Source organism: Ochotona princeps, chromosome 20, assembly GCF_030435755.1.
Source record: "Ochotona princeps isolate mOchPri1 chromosome 20, mOchPri1.hap1, whole genome shotgun sequence".
In the NCBI taxonomy this organism is placed as follows: domain Eukaryota; kingdom Metazoa; phylum Chordata; class Mammalia; order Lagomorpha; family Ochotonidae; genus Ochotona; species Ochotona princeps.
In genome coordinates, this window is record NC_080851.1 from 2,737,598 (window position 1) to 2,752,793 (window position 15,196).

Here is a 15,196-nt window from a genome sequence, read left to right on the forward strand (position 1 = left end):
GCTGGGTGGCCCAGCTCGGCTCTGGGGTGAAGAACTAACTGCCCGCTGGCTGGGTGGCCCAGCTCGGCTCTGGGGTGAAGAACTAACTGCCCGCTGGCTGGGTGGCCCAGCTCGGCTCTGGGGTGAAGAACTAACTGCCCGCTGGCTGGGTGGCCCAGCTCAGCTCTCAGGTGAAGAACTAACTGCCCGCTGGCTGGGTGGCCCAGCTCGGCTCTGGGGTGAATATCTTCCCTTAGTGCAGGAAGAACAAGTCAAGGCCAGTGCTGACAGTGCTGTATACCTCGGGCACAGCCCTGGACTCTCCCATCACACTGCTTCCTTCTCTTCAGCTCTCTGACCCCCAGCTGAACCCTGACATGGTGCGGGAGGAGGCAGGGCCTGGCAAGAAGGGGTTTTCATGCCAGTGGGCAGTCCCAATCACCTGTTAGCACCTAAAGGGCTGGAGACACCTCTGTTTCTCCTGGTGAGACTGGGTGGGTGAAACTCCCCTGGAGCCTGCTCCTGCACCTGGGCACAGTCACTCAGTTCCTCATCATGAGGAATAGTGGCTGTGTGCCCGCTGTGTGCCAGCAGCCCCCGACCCACGTCTCCTTTCCCCCGGCAGCTGAGCTCCACCAGCATGCTGCTCATCCTCAGGTACGCCCAAGGGCTCCTAGCTCGCAGCCGGCTTCCCGCGGGGCTGGTGGTCAGCCGAGGCCTACGGCTGGAGCTCGTCCAGCTCCTGTCCACAGTCTGGGATGCCTCGGGGCAAGAAGGAGCAATGGTGGCCCAGGCACACGTCCAGGAGGAGGGAATGGAGTTGGCGTCAGCCTTGTTGCTGGTGAGTCCTCATCCTCTCATGCAACGTGGACACCCCATTTGGGAGGGCCGGGGCTGGAGTCGCCTCACAGAGCCCAGCCCTATGATTCTGGGGGACACCTGGGGGGCCAGTGTTTCCTGTTTGGGAGGATTTCCATTTGGCACATGCGTAGGAGTCCGTGGAAACTGATAGGAAGTGATGCCAGCGGTCCCACGTGTGTGCTACGAAAAGGTGATTGTGCCGCCATGCTGTTGCTGGAAAACCCACAGAGCCACACTTCGCTTTCGTCTGCGGAACACTGGGAAGTTCTCGGAGATGCCAGCTTCTGTCTGTCCTTGCACTACTCTCCTCCCACCTGCCCAGACCTGCTGCTTTTATTTCACGGGTGGGAAGTTAGAACACGAGTTAATGTCCACGTGAGTCGAGCAGCAGCAAACCTGCTGAGCTAAGGACATGTAGAAGCCTTGCCTGCACACCTGCCTGGAGCACACTCGGATGCGGTCTCCCCTGCTTTAAGAACCACACTGCTATTGAACTCCACTCTGCTGAGCTAAGACTTGCAAGAAGCACAGCTGGTGTTCAGGAAAGAAGCAAAGCCTCACAGACAGATGTGGCACAGCCGAAGACCCCCGTTTGTGCTCTGCTGTTGCCTGTCACCCACATGTCCATGTGGGAGCCTTTCTCGGCACCCAGACTAGAGACGAGCTGACGTTGTAGCTTCCCGCTCTGCCCTGCTTTGCCCCTGGCAGGGTCTGCTGGCTGTGTCACCAACACGGGGCACCCCTCTTTGTGTTTCAGGGCTGCCTCTCTCTGCCACAAGAGCGTGAGCTCCGGGTCAGTGCCAGGCAGGTGGAGTTCCTGACCATGCTACATTACAGCCTGCAGCGCTCTGTCCACAGCCTGGGCCCCATCCGGGTGTACCTGCCTGGTGACCTTGCCGGGCCCAGAGCCACCTGGGAGGAAACGCGGAGCCCATGCTACATCAGCCAGCTTGTGCTGTTCAGGAAGAACCCACACCCATGGGGAGGACACGCTCCAGGGCAGGTACAAGCATTGCGGGAACTTGGCTGTCTCCAAGCTCTGGGCCCCAGGCTCTGAGGGTGAGAGGAAACAGGTGTCGGGTCTTCACCTGTGTGTTGGTTTTAGGAGAGGACTGGCTTGGGACGTGTTGCTATCACCACAGGTGTTGCTACTCCTTGATGGCTGGGCCCCTCCTTTCATTGTTTGCTGTTGGGGTTGGTGCGTGTGGGACCATGATGGTGCCTGGCCTGGGGCTCAGCCTGAGTGATGCTATCAAGGGGGCTGTGAGGTCCTCCTGGTTGTCCTGCATCCCCCTATACCCTGCAACAAGCACAGTTCAGCCAAAACAGCAGTGTGCTCCCTGGGTCCCGGGGGGAAGACCAGAGAGGAAGTGTTGAGGTGGGGACAGCAGCGTGGGTGGTCCCAGTCACTTGGTGGTTTTGTGAACATCCACCTCACTTCTGTACCCAGAACTGCACACAGGACATCCTGGGCCCCCGTGGCTTTGGCAGGTTGAACAGAGTGAGACCTCTGGCTGCTGTGCCCCAGCCCCTCAGTCCTGGCTCACACTCCAGGCTCCACTGGGCGCTGGGGAAATGAATATGCAAGAGAGTGATGAATGCTTGTTTTGTTCAAAGATAAATGATTTTAGAATGTACTTAGTTTTTTTTTAAGATTTATCCTATTTTTATTGGAAAGTCAGATATACAGAGAGACGGTAGACAGAGAGGAAGATCTTGCATTTGATGGTTCATTCCCCAAGTGGCCACAACAGCTGGAGCTGAGCTGATCCAAAGCCAGGAGCCAGGAGCTTCTTCCGGGTTTCCCACTGGGGTACAGGGTCCCAAAGCTTTGGGCCAGCCTCTACTGCTTTCCCAGGCCACAAGCAGGGAGCTGGATGGGAAGTGGAGCAGCCAGGTCCTGAGCATGTATCCATATGGGATGCCGGCACTGCAAGCAGAGCCCCAGACTACTATACCACAGTGTTGGGTAGTGTGATACTTTTAATTATGCAGGAGTTGGAATGTAGTGAGTCTGCTAAGATGTCTGTTGCAAGGCAACAGGGCCTTCGGGCCCCTGGACCTCAGCCACGCTTCTAGGAATGCATGCTGCGGAAGGAAGGGGAGATTGCTGGAGGAAAAACTGCTGGTTGTGATCACCCAAGTGGAAATATACGCAAATGTGCAAATGGGGTGCAGTTCACTCATCATTTCAATGAATTAAAATCCTTCCTCAAGAGCCAGTTAAAATGACACCAGTCAGGGAAAGTTACTGATTCAGGAAGTTTCAGCAACAGTGCTGAGGGCCGAGTTGTCTACATGACGTTGTAGTGAGTGTGTGCACACCCCAGCCCGCCCGCTCTGAGGAGAGATTGGGAGTGAGAGCCACTGCACGCCGTCACCTTCCTGAGCGGAGACGTGACGCCCATGAGCTCTTCCAGGGGTGGATGGAAAGCGCCCTGGATGCTTGGAGTGTCCACCTTTCAGCACACAGCAGCGAGTACACCCGGCTGCTGCCCGTCCAGCCTCCGGGGGCTGCCGCCTTGACGCCAGGCTGGCCTTTCCCCCCAGGTCGGTGAAGCTGTGGGCCTGACCCTGCATGCCTGCTCTGGCAGAAGGCCCATCCGCCGCCATCGGCTGGCGAGCCCTGTGACTGTAGAGTTTGGGGAGGACGGCGGCTCGGTAAGGGGTGCCCCTTGTGGTCTGCGCCTCCGTGGGCCTTGCAAGCAGTTCGGTCCCACGCTGCCTGTCCCAGGGGCAGGCCGTACTTTGCTGTTTTCTGTTGTGGCGGCAGGATGGCCAGGGAAACAGAATGCCCTTTGTGTTGCTTCGGGATGAAGTGAACGTCCATGAGTTTGCCTTGGGGCTTTCTGGAGACGCCCGGGAGACCCTGCAGATGCGTGTGGAGTTCTCCAAGCCGGCGTCACGGGCCTTTCCGGTCCTCCTGCTTGTGAGGTGGGCATGGTGGGGAGATTGGGGTCCTGAGAACCTTGGCCGAGGAGCCTCATTTTATAACTATGGCACACACAAAGGATAGACACGTGACATCAGAGCCTGGCAGTCGCACCACACGGATGCTGCCAGCCTGTGGGGCTGGAGGGACCTCCGCTTCCCCAAGGGATGTTGCCCCACTCACTCTGCCCTCTGAGCTCTTGCCTCTGGTGCAGGTGTTGCCCACACAGCCCTTAGCACAAACCCATTGTCCCTCCTGGCTCAACTTGCAATCGACCGAATGACCTGAGCCACTAGACTTAGAGCCTCTTGCTTACAGAGTTTGGAGTTTGGATGGAAATCTGTTCTGGAAGTCTCATTCTCAGGGTGCTTGCCGTTGGTCAGCACCAGCCACCTGCTGCCCACAGAGGGCACCATGCCAAGGCCACCATGTGTCTGTACGCAGGGCAGCTGTGCCCTCCCACCATCGGCAGCCATGCCCTCTCTGCTCCAAGCAGTCATACCCTCCCCATCCCTGGCAGCTGTGCCCTCCGCACTCTAAGCAGTCATGCCCTCCCCACCCCAGGCAGCTGTGCCCTCCGCACTCTAAGCAGTCATGCCCTCCCCACCCCAGGCAGCTGTGCCCTCTCTGCTCCAAGCAGTCATGCCCTCCCCACCCCGGGCAGCTGTGCCCTCTCTGCTCCGAGCAGTCATGCCCTTCCCGCCCCGGGCAGCTGTGCCCTCTCTGTGCTCATTCTGAAGTGTGCAGATTCTAAGTGAAGTTCAGGGCGACCGGGTTATGTAGACAGCTTTATGTAGACCGATGGGGCTGGGGCAGGCCTGGTGGCCTGTGTGTCGTCCCGGGGAGAAGGGACGTGTGGTGCCAATGTCAGGGTGAACGGCTTTGGGGGAGGGAACCTGGACGCCCGAGTACACACTGTCTCCTAGGTTCTCCGAGAGACCCACACCCTCGGCTTTCCTTGTGAAACAGACCCACCTCTGGGAGGAGCGAACACTGCAGATTTACATCCCAGCTGCTGCCTGGAAAGGTCAGAGGGCAGCATGGCCGGGGTTGCAGCTCCTGGGATGTGAGGAAGCCTGCACTTGTGTGTGTGTGTGTGTGTGTGTGTGGCCCTGGTCTCGGCCCTGGTGTGGCCCACTGTCCCATGTGAATGCTTGGCATCCATGCGTGCGGTGGGCAGTACAGCCTAAGTGCCTGGGCCCCTGCACCTGCGTGGGAGACCTGGCTGAAGTTCCTGGCTTCAGCCTGGTCCAGCCCTGGCTCTTGTGGCCATGTGGGGAGTGGGCCAGCAGCCAGGCCCTCCCTCCAGAGGTCTCCTCACCCCTCTCTGTCTCTTTCAAGTAAACAAACAAAAAGTGTATGTATTTTAAGTGGGTAAATCTGCCAGCCTTTCCTCATACATTTTGAGGTGTATTGGTAAGGCATTCCTCACCCCGGGAAGCCTTGCACGGGCTCTGTGGGTGCCCGGCCACCTGCTGTCTGAGCTCTGGCCTGTGCCTGTTTATTGCTGTGAATGCTAAGAAGAATGGATCTGATCCTGTATTTTTATAATTGGCTGATATGCAGTTATCCCAAAAAATGATTTTATTGAAAAGAGATCTTAGAACATTAAGTGCTTCTGCTTTTAAATATGAAAATTACCCCAAAATGGTGAGCCAAGACCACATTGGGCCCCCAGGCAAGTTGGGACAGGGACATGCTGGTGGCTGGCCAGTGGCGCTGAGCAGGCAGGGGTGGGTGTAGACGGTGGCAGGCCAGCAGGAAGTCTGTCCCCTGGGCTGAGGGTAACCCCTTCTGGCAGGCGGGTGTGGATGTTGTCAGCCCTGGGGACACTGCACTTCCGCCCATTCTCAAATGAAAGGCCTCATCCCGGGGGCCCTCAGCCTTCCCTGCCTGTGTAGGGAGCGGGGTCTCCTGCAGACCCCAGCATGTGTCCTTGCTGGTCTTTCTCTGTAGAGTCCCAAGTGGGCTTCTTGTCCTTGCTGGATGCTGACTATGACAAAAGAACCCCGAACAAGCATCTGGCTGAGGCGGTGCACTACACGGTCCGCTTCCAGTGGCTCCGATGCCTGCTTTGGGATGAAGGAGAGTGGGAGTCGTCCCGTTCCTCCCCAGAGCCAGGGACTTCTCCAGACACAGTGAGCTGCAGGTACAGGAGTTGTGTTACCAGCTGACTTCGCCATCATTTCCGTCCTGGGTCCGGGCCCCGGAGCCTCTCCTGGGACAAGCTGGAACCGTCTCCGTGGGACAGCCCCAGCCCTACTAGCCCATGTTGCCACATCTACCTGCCAGCCACAGGCCTCCCACTTGCATGGCACCAGAGGGGTGGGGGTCTAAGGCTGCGGCTACCCTGGCCCATCACTGGGGATGGGCACGTGGGGGCCGCACTGGGATCTGGATGCGCGTCTGGCGCAGGCCTCAGTCCCAGGGCAGCTCTGTGGTACCCTGTGTCCTTCATCCCTGTGGGCTTCGGCCCTCACCCCATGTCTGTGTGTCTGTGCACGTCTGTGTACATCCGTGCTGCCTCCTAACCCTGTGGTTTTCTCCCAGCTATGACCGCCTCGCTCTCTTCTCTCTCCTGAGACGGACATTGAGCGCCAGCCTGGGAGTGAGCCGTGTTTCCGAGTTACGAAGGTCGGCTCTCGGTTCTCCATCCTGACTTGGTTCCATTCATGCCTCTGCCTGCTCTGCCTTCTGTTCTGTTCTGTATGTTGGAGGGGAATTGGCTGTCAACAGTTGCAGGTGTGACACTCGCCCATCTGCGCATTCCCGAGAGCGGGAAGGCACACTCACTGGCGCTGGTACCATGTGCATTTGGTCACCTCACACCAGTTGGTTTGAAGCCTGTGGTGAGAGCAGTGCCTGGCTTGCTTGTCCTGGCCTACACCACGGGCATAGCCTAATTTCACCTCTTGCTCTCGCAAAAGTGTCCTGTTTCGGATAATGATGTAAGAGCCACGCTGTTTTTGCGGCCGGTGTTTGATATGGACCCCTGACATTCACTGTGGAATATGGGTGGGTGGACGTGTGGACGGGAGCTTCCCTGTCTGCCATCAGCGTCACGCATTGCCATCATCAGTGCAGTGCCCGGCCTGCAGGTGCCTGGGGTGTCTGCTGAGTGTCCAGGGCAGATGTCTCCTAGTGTCTGTGTGCTCAGAAGCTCTGCCCGGCTTGGTTGTTTACTCGCCCACATCAGATACCTAGGAAATAGGAATCGCTACTGAAGAAGCAGGTGGTGGCCGTAGTGGTCACGGTCATCCCAGCAACCAGGGCCCGAGCACAGTGGCCACAGCCAAGGCTTCTGTGGCACCGACAGTGCTGGGGAACCAGCATGGGGAACAGCCCGGAGACAGGTGCAGCCCCACAGGCAGGTGGGGTGTCAAGAATTCGTGCCCAGGATCTGGGAGGCTCAGGCCTCCCAGCCGGGCGAGCGGGGGACACCTGCCAGCCAATGGCCTGTGACGCAGAACAGGCTTCCCCAGACAGGTGGAAGAGGAGAGACAGAGCCCAGAGCTGAGGCCAGTCCTCAGATGGGTACCTCCCCACGGCCTGGGCTTCGGGGCCGGCCCAGCAGAGTCCCCCCCCCCCCCCCCCCCGAGCTAGAGGAGCCTAGTGCAGGCAGAGCACCTTGTCAGGGCAAGGCTCCCAGTGGAGTGGTGCCAGGTGCCTGGGGACAGATAAGCAACACCTATAGGACTGGGGGTGGGACAGGGGTTGGGTGGCGAGCAGAAAATGTGACTCACCTACGAGGGCCCTCGGGGGCCCCTGGCCAACGTGGGAAGGGCTGGGGCCAGGGCTGTGGGTCGTTGCCTGGCCGTCTGTGAGTGAATACCAGGCTTCCTCTCCTTGCAGTCATCCACAGAACTTGGTACCCGGGGTGTGCGTGGCAGTGCTTGTGGTCTTGTACGGACTTCTGGCTGTGAAAAGCCGGCTAGTGGACTGCCGCGAGAAGAAGAAAGCGGGCTGTGTTTTCCTGCAGGGAAGTGTCCCTCCTGGCCACCAGCTCTATGCCATCGTCGTGGACACAGGCTTCCGCTCACCCGCAAGGTTTTCTTCAAAGGTAGCAGGAAGCTCCACGGCTGGCATGGGAGGGCACTAAGGGCTTTAGAGGCAACCAGGCAGCAGCCAAGCGGGCAACTATGCACCTGCCGCCTGTCTCAGCTGCTCCTTCCTAGTCAGCACAGCCCCTCCCCTCTTGCTGTCTTCGCTGAGGCAAGCTGCCTGGGAGATGCTTGTTGTCCCCAGTGTTGGGGAATCCCTCTGGAGGCCGAGACTGGGGCTGTGCTCCTGGGAGCCTCGACGACTCCGCTGCCCACCATCAGGGGCCCTCTCGTCCCCTCAGTCCACACTGATCCCGGCCTGTGGCAGGAGTACTGGTGGCAGGTGTTGGCTGTCCCGAGCTGTCCTCCGTGTCTGTCTCAAGGTCTACATCATCCTGTGCTTTGAGGACGGCTGCTCACCGACCAGAGAGCTGCACTGTCCCGAGAGGCCCCTGTTTGAGAGGAATTCCAGACACACCTTCATGCTGAGGTATGCAGAGGCACCAGAACCCTAAAACAGCAGCTGACAGCCATGGGTGTCCACTGTGCACCTCTGGGTCTGGGGCGGTGGCTCAGAGGGGTGCTCTGAGCAGCATCTGACAGCCATGGGTGTCCACTGTGCGCCTGCAGGTCTGGGGCGGTGGCTCAGAGGGGTGCTCTGAGCAGCATCTGACAGCCATGGGTGTCCACTGTGCGCCTGCAGGTCTGGGGTGGTGGCTCAGAGGGGTGCTCTGAGCAGCATCTGACAGCCATGGGTGTCCACTGTGCACCTCTGGGTCTGGGGCGGTGGCTCAGAGGGGTGCTCTGAGCAGCATCTGACAGCCATGGGTGTCCACTGTGCACCTGCGGGTCTGGGGCGGTGGCTCAGAGGGGTGCTCTGAGCAGTTTACTGCTTGGAAGTAAGCAGCACGTGTATGTAGTGGGGGGAGGGGAGAGGAAGGCCTGTGTGCTACTGAAGTTCAAGTTCATGGTCCCTGGGGTCCCGGGCAGACCAAATATGTAAGAGCCAGGCTGCAACTCTCGGAGACCACGGGGCTGGAGAGCAGGTGGGAGCACAGAGGCCCCATTCCGCGGAGGTGGAACGTGCTGGGGCTTTCTCCTGGGAAACTTGATTTATAGCAGTTGCTGGGTTGGAGTATCGGTGGCTTTGTAAAGGGAAAAACTGCTAGCTTGAGACTAACTCAGGACAAACACCAAGATGTGGAGATTCGAGTGACTGATTTAGGGACGCCTCCTCAGTCCCCCATATCCACGGGGTATGGAGTCGATTCCCAGCCCCCCAGGTGGGTAGCTCACACCAGGGCTGCCCTGGGCATGCCAGGATCTTTATTTTATGTGCACCCATCCATACCAAAGATAAAAAGTTCTACTTATCAGTTAGGCACAGCAAGAGATGAACAGTGTAGTAATAGACCAGTGTAACAACAGACTGAAAGAAAAGTCATGGAAAACTAAGGAATCATTTCTGGAACTTTCCAACCGGAACCGTGGAAAGCGGAGCCTGGATGGGGAAGGGCAGTGTGGCTGTCCTGATGAGCTGCGGGCAGGGTCCCTGCTCACGGCACCCACTTGCCTGCCCCTCTACCTGCTGGCAGCAGCTGGCATGCCTGCCCGCCCCTGGGGGCCACGGGCCCCTGAGGCCGGACGCTGGCATGGGCAGGGGCTGAGGAGATGTTGCCTGTGTCACCAGTGCCCCTGCCCGGCTGGGCACACTCCAGAGGGTCCGCCTGTGGCACGACAGCCGGGGGCCTGCCCCAAGCTGGTTTCTCAGCCACATGATGGTGAAGGAGCTGCAATCTGGACGGGCCTGGTTCTTCCCTGCCCAGTGCTGGCTGGCTGCAGACCGGGGCAATGGCCGTGTGGACCGGGAGCTCACCTGCCTGCACCAGGGGTTTGGCGTCTGCAAGGTGGGTCCTGGGCCGTGACACAGGGAGGGGGTCCTGGGGACATGACACAGAGAGGGGGTCCCGGGGCCGGGACACAGGGAGGGGATCCTGGGCCATGACACAGGGAGGGGGTCCTGGGCCGTGACACAGGGAGGGGGTCCTGGGCCGTGACACAGGGAGGGGGTCCTGGGCCGTGACACAGGGAGGGGGTCCTGGGCTGTGACACAGGGAGGGGGTCCTGGGCTGTGACACAGGGAGGGAGTCCTGGGCTGTGATGCAGGGAGGGGGTCCTGGGCTGTGACACAGGGAGGGGGTCCTGGGCTGTGACACAGGTAGGGGAGGTGGTAGAATGGGACAAAGCCTCCCACCATCTCACGAGCTGCTGGGAAGATCATTCATTCATTTGAAGAGTTGCAGAGAAGGGACATTCAGAATCGCACCGTTGCCTCACTCCCCACAACAGCCAGGCTGGGGCAGGCTGCCGTCAGGAGCTTCACCTGGGTCTCCCGTGTGGGCGCAGGGGCCAAGCACTAGGGCGGTCTCTGCTGCTCCCCCAGGTGTGTTGGCAGGGAGCTGGATCAGAAGAACAGCTGGGGCAAGATGTGGGGTGCTGGCATGGCGGGAGGTGTCGTAAGCAGCATGCTGGGAAAGTTTGATTTTTTCTTACATAGTTTATGCAGTGCACTAAGAACATGCATTTAATGCTCGTGTGCCTTTGGTGCCCACCTCTGTTTTGGGGTGCTGACTCCCGGCTGGGTCTCAGACAGACCCAGCAGCTCTGTGAACACTGATGCCCACTGCTTGTCCCTGGGACACCCCAGTTCACAGGCGTTCTTCCTGACCCATCCTGTTGCTACATGCCCCTCGGCCGCTGCATGTGCAGGCCTGATGCTGCCAAGATAGTAAGTTGGAAACCAGAGTCCCAGCACCTGCACCCACGGCATCAGGCTGGATGCTGCGGGTACCAGGATGCTGCGGGCAGAGCGGGCGGGGTTGCCAGCTGTGGCTGCACGTGGCTGATTTCAAACCCTGATGACTTAGCTATGCGAGTGTGGCCTCGGAAGTCTCCCCCTGCGGCCCAGCCTCACCTGGGGGTCCATTCACAGAGGAGGTGCTTCTCATTCTGCCACTCCCATGAAAGCACAAAGCATTAGCTGATGCAATTGCACCAACGGATGGCCTGTGGCAGTGGAGCCTGTGTGGCTCCTGTGTGGCTCCTGTGTGGCTCTCAGAGCCCAGTAAAGACACACAGTGTGCCGTGGGAGAGAGCACTGTGCACACGGCATAGGGCAGCAGGCCAAGGCCCTGGAGAGGGGAGGGCGCCACCAGGGCTGCTGTGAGGCAGGGAGCCAGAGGGTGACGCGGGGCAATTCACGCTAAGTCTTCAGAGGCCCCGCAGAGGCTGGGTCAGAGTGTAGGTTGAGGAGAGTGACAGGATAAAGCAAGGTGCCATGCGGGGCATCTGCCTGCCCCCAAATCCCTTGCAGTGTCTGGGGAAGGAGCTGCGGGAGATAAGCCGTGACCCCATGAGCCCTCACCAGTAGGCAGTGCAGCTGCCAGCAGGATTTCACCTTGCTCCCAGGATGTGTGCTCCAAGCTGCATTTCCCCAACCCCCATGTTCCCTGTTGCAGCTTTTCTATGCCACGTGCACGGAGTACCTGGAAGACTTCCATGTGTGGCTCTCCGTGTACAGCCGGCCCTCCAGCAGTGGCCTCCTGCACACGCCACGACTGGCCGTCTGCTTCTGCCTGTTGTGTATGCACATGTGCCTCACTGCCCTGGCCACTACCCACGGAGGCTCACAGGTGGGCATAGACTCATGTCCTCGGGGAACAGTGTGTAGCTGTGACCTGTGCATCTTGAGGGGCCCGCAGGAACTGCTAGCCCAGATGGTGTGGGCAGAGTCTGCAGGGGGATATGCTGCATGGCTTCCCTGGAGGCGCTGACTGCTTGGGGTGCCGGAAAGGGGTGCTCCTGTATCTATTTAAAAGACCGACAGATCTCTGTCTGCTGGTTCCCTCCAGTGCCATGCCACAGCTAGGGTTTCCTTCCACTCTCCTCTCAAGAGAGTCCAGCAGAAGTGGAAGAGCCGGGACTTGAACCTGGAGTCCCGAGTGGTGGCTTAGTCCACCACGCCACAGTACACGCCCCGCTCCCTGATGTTTCTGAGGTTGCCCACATATTTGGACAGTAACACAAATTGTCCCAGGTTAAGCAACAGAGAGTGGCTCTGATGGCCACTCCTGCCCCAGGTGACCTAGAGAGTGTGCCTGGAGAAGACGGGCACCTGGCTTTCCCAGGCTTCGGGGAGCGAGGGACACAGCACATGGCCACTCAGGGGCATGGCTCATGGGGCACAGGGCGGCTGCAGGGTCTCTCTGCAGGCTCAGTGAACCGGCCACAGGACGGTGGTCCTGGCAGCTGCTGTACGATATGCGGCGAGGGGGCTGCGGAAGAGTGCCTGGGGTAGGTTTGTTAGAGGATCAGGACACGCCACCTAGTGGCAGGAAGGGAACAGCAGCATCCACCTGGGAAAGCTCAGGGCTGCTGTGGGAGTTTGAAGGTCATCTGGGGCAGACAGGCTGTCACCGGGCCCTGACCTCAACAGTGGCCTTGTGGCTCCTGGCCCTGGCGGAACCTGCTCAGTGCGTGCTTATTGCCACTTGCCTGGCCACAGAGCCTGTGGTTTGCGGGGAGTTCTTGTGCAGGGGTGGAAGCACAGAGACACGCAGGGAGAGCACACTCCCCCGAGCTCACGTACTGTCCGACCTCAGACGTCGTGGGCTCAGGGCCCACAGTGCCAGCGGGTGATGTCACTGCTGTGGGTTCTTTTTTTTTTTTTAAGATTTATTCATTTTATTACAAAGTCAGATATACAGAGAGGAGGAGAGACAGAGAGGAACATCTTCCATCTGATGATTCACTCCCCAAGTGAGCCGCAATGGCCAGTGCACGCCGATCCGAAGCCGGGAACCAGGAACCTCCTCCAGGTCTCCCATGCAGGTTGCAGGATCCCAAAGCATTGGGCCGTCCTCGACTGCTTTCCCAGGCCACAAGCAGGGAGCTGGATGGAAAGTGGAGCTGCCGGGATTAGAACCGGCGCCCATGTGGGATCCTGGGGCGTTCAAGGCGAGGACTTTAGCCGCTAGGCCACGCCGCCGGGCCCAACTGCTGTGGGTCCAACTGCTGTGGGTTCTTGCAGCTGTCTGCTGGCCCCACCGACCTCACCTTCCGAGCCTTTCGGCTGGGTCTCCTGTGCAGCCTGCTTGCCTCCCCCGGGGCGCAGCTCTTGTCTCTGCTCTTCAGGCTGAGCAAGGTACGGCACCTGTCCGAGTGGTTCTGCCCCTCCGGGGCAACCCCCCGCTCTGGAAGCCCTCATAGCCTTCCCTTCACCTCTGCAGGAGCCCCTGGGGCCGCCCGAGGCTGCAGCACACACCCCCCTGGGAGCGCAGATGGAGGGAGCACAGGGTAAATGCACTTGGAAAGGCTGAAACCCACCGCCCTCTCCCCTGGCTCCAGGCTGCTGCTTTGGGGCCAGCTTCCGGGTGCCGGGCTGCTGGGAGCAGGTCAGGCGTCAGGTGGGCTCCACCCGCTCTGCTTCCTCTGTCCGTGTTGAGCTCCACCGTGCGAGGTGTTCCTCACCCATCAGGTGGCTGCATCAGACCCCTGCATCCCCACCCCCATGGCTTTGGTAGTTTGGTTTTTATTTTTTATAAGACGTGTTCATTGGAAAGTCAGAGTTGCAGAGAGAGGCAAAGCAGAGCTCTCCCACCCACTGCTTCAGATGGCTGCAACAGCCAGGGCTGGGCCAGGCTGGAGCCAGGTCTTCCACGTGGGTGTGGGCCCAAGCACTTGGCTCACCTCTGCCTACCCAGCTGCGCCAGCAAGCAGCTGAATGGGAAGTGGAGCAGCTGTGACACAAACTGGCACTCAGATGGCATGTTGGCGCTATAATCCATGTCACAATACCAGCCATGCATCCATTACTTTCAGGAAAATTGTACCTGCCCCATTTATAGTCATGTTCTCCTTTTTGCTTTTCCCATGAGCTGTTTTTCTCAGCTGCTGTCTCCCCAGGGTGGCCCCTGGTGGGTGCAATGGTGTCTGAGGCCATGGCGACCCAGCCAAGCCCCCAGGCTCTGAGCCAGCCTGGTCCTGCCCTCAACAAGGCTGCTGCCTGAGGAGGGAGGACCAGGGTGGTCCCAGGGCGATCCCAGAGCGATCCCAGGGGACTGCAGGATGCTTGGCCTCAGTCTGGCTTGACTTTTCTTCAACTCAGGCCCTGGAGAGACGCCTGGCGACCCAGAGCTGCACCAGGTAAGCAGGCAGACCACAGGCGGGGGCTCGTGCCTGACTCGGCCACTGGCTGTCTCTGGCGCTCCCCAGGCTAGGTTCTGGCCATGAGAGAAAGCAAAGACCACAGGGCCTAGCCATTCCCCAGGGCACCCGGGCAGGGGGCGGTGAAGGAGTCCCTGTGGGCGCTGCTGGGAGCGGAAGTCCTGACCAAGCTCACACGAGGCACTGAGACCTGCTCAGGCAGCCGTGGTCCTTCAAAAGGCGCAGGAGTGGGGAGCGGCTGCCCAGCAGGGCCCATCCCATGTCCCAGGTGTGTCTGGAGCGAGTGGGGGCTGAGTGTAGGATCCCAGCAGCAGCCCCTGGCCCTTGGCTCCCCGGATGGCTCCGAGGGCTCTCTGGTCTCCGGCACCTGCTCCTGGGTGCCCTGCCCAGAGCACAGGACATTGCATTTATCACCACCTGCGGGCCCAGCCAGCCTCCCACGCTGCTGGCTGAATGACCGGTGCTGGAGGCAGGGCCTGATCACCTTCACCCTGACCCCACACTCCCCTTCTGCCCCTCACCCACCCGTGCCACACCTGCGGGGGTCACCACTGTCGAGGGCACAGCCCTCCGTAGTGACTCTGCCCTTGCCATTGCAGCATCCTGCCTCGGCCATTCTTGAGAGGGATGGGGCCCGGAGGAAGGCCACGAGCAGACCTGGCACAGCCCGTCCACCGTGGGAGCCGGAGGCCTTGGGGGCTGCCCAGGGTGAGCCAGTCCTGAGGGAGCAGAGCCACCGCTGCCCTTCCCATCCTCCAGGTGACAGCATGTGCCATCCAGTTGGCCCAGTGTGGCCTGCAGCCCAGGGGAGAGGCCCGGCCGGGGTCCTCAGTTGGGTCACAGTTGGGTCCAATGGGTCTCATGTGAAACCAGACTTGGGCCCATCTAAAGCTGAGATGTCATTTGAGCTACACTGGCTGGGGAGCCCGGGCTGCAGGGTGTTGTGCCCCCTGAGACACTGGCCCCTAGGGCGTGTCGGAGCATGGCTCAGGAGGACCTGACCATCCTGGCCAGGGCTGTGTGGTCCTTGCTCCATGCTGGCCCTGGCTGCACTTCAGGGCAAGCACATTCCATATCTGCTGAAGCCTTGGGTCGCTGCTGCTTCAGCCTGTGGGCTGCACGGGGCGCAGGGCAGTCGCTGGGCAGCAGGCAGGCACAG

General features: G+C 59.9%; 1 protein-coding gene across 1 annotated transcript in view; it reads left to right on the forward strand.

Annotated features, from left to right (window-relative positions):
- Positions 1–15,196, forward strand: part of PKD1L1 (polycystin 1 like 1, transient receptor potential channel interacting) — a 59,446-nt gene that overhangs the window by 27,768 nt on the left and 16,482 nt on the right. Inside the window, exons 20-34 of the mRNA XM_058677952.1 lie at positions 605–820; positions 1,598–1,843; positions 3,391–3,501; positions 3,614–3,774; positions 4,699–4,799; positions 5,729–5,921; positions 6,323–6,406; positions 7,625–7,832; positions 8,196–8,302; positions 9,503–9,719; positions 11,331–11,504; positions 12,902–13,015; positions 13,101–13,167; positions 13,979–14,016; positions 14,637–14,745. Of these exons, the coding sequence (XP_058533935.1) occupies positions 605–820; positions 1,598–1,843; positions 3,391–3,501; positions 3,614–3,774; positions 4,699–4,799; positions 5,729–5,921; positions 6,323–6,406; positions 7,625–7,832; positions 8,196–8,302; positions 9,503–9,719; positions 11,331–11,504; positions 12,902–13,015; positions 13,101–13,167; positions 13,979–14,016; positions 14,637–14,745 (2,146 nt within the window). The remainder of the gene's footprint in view (positions 1–604; positions 821–1,597; positions 1,844–3,390; positions 3,502–3,613; positions 3,775–4,698; positions 4,800–5,728; positions 5,922–6,322; positions 6,407–7,624; positions 7,833–8,195; positions 8,303–9,502; positions 9,720–11,330; positions 11,505–12,901; positions 13,016–13,100; positions 13,168–13,978; positions 14,017–14,636; positions 14,746–15,196) is intronic.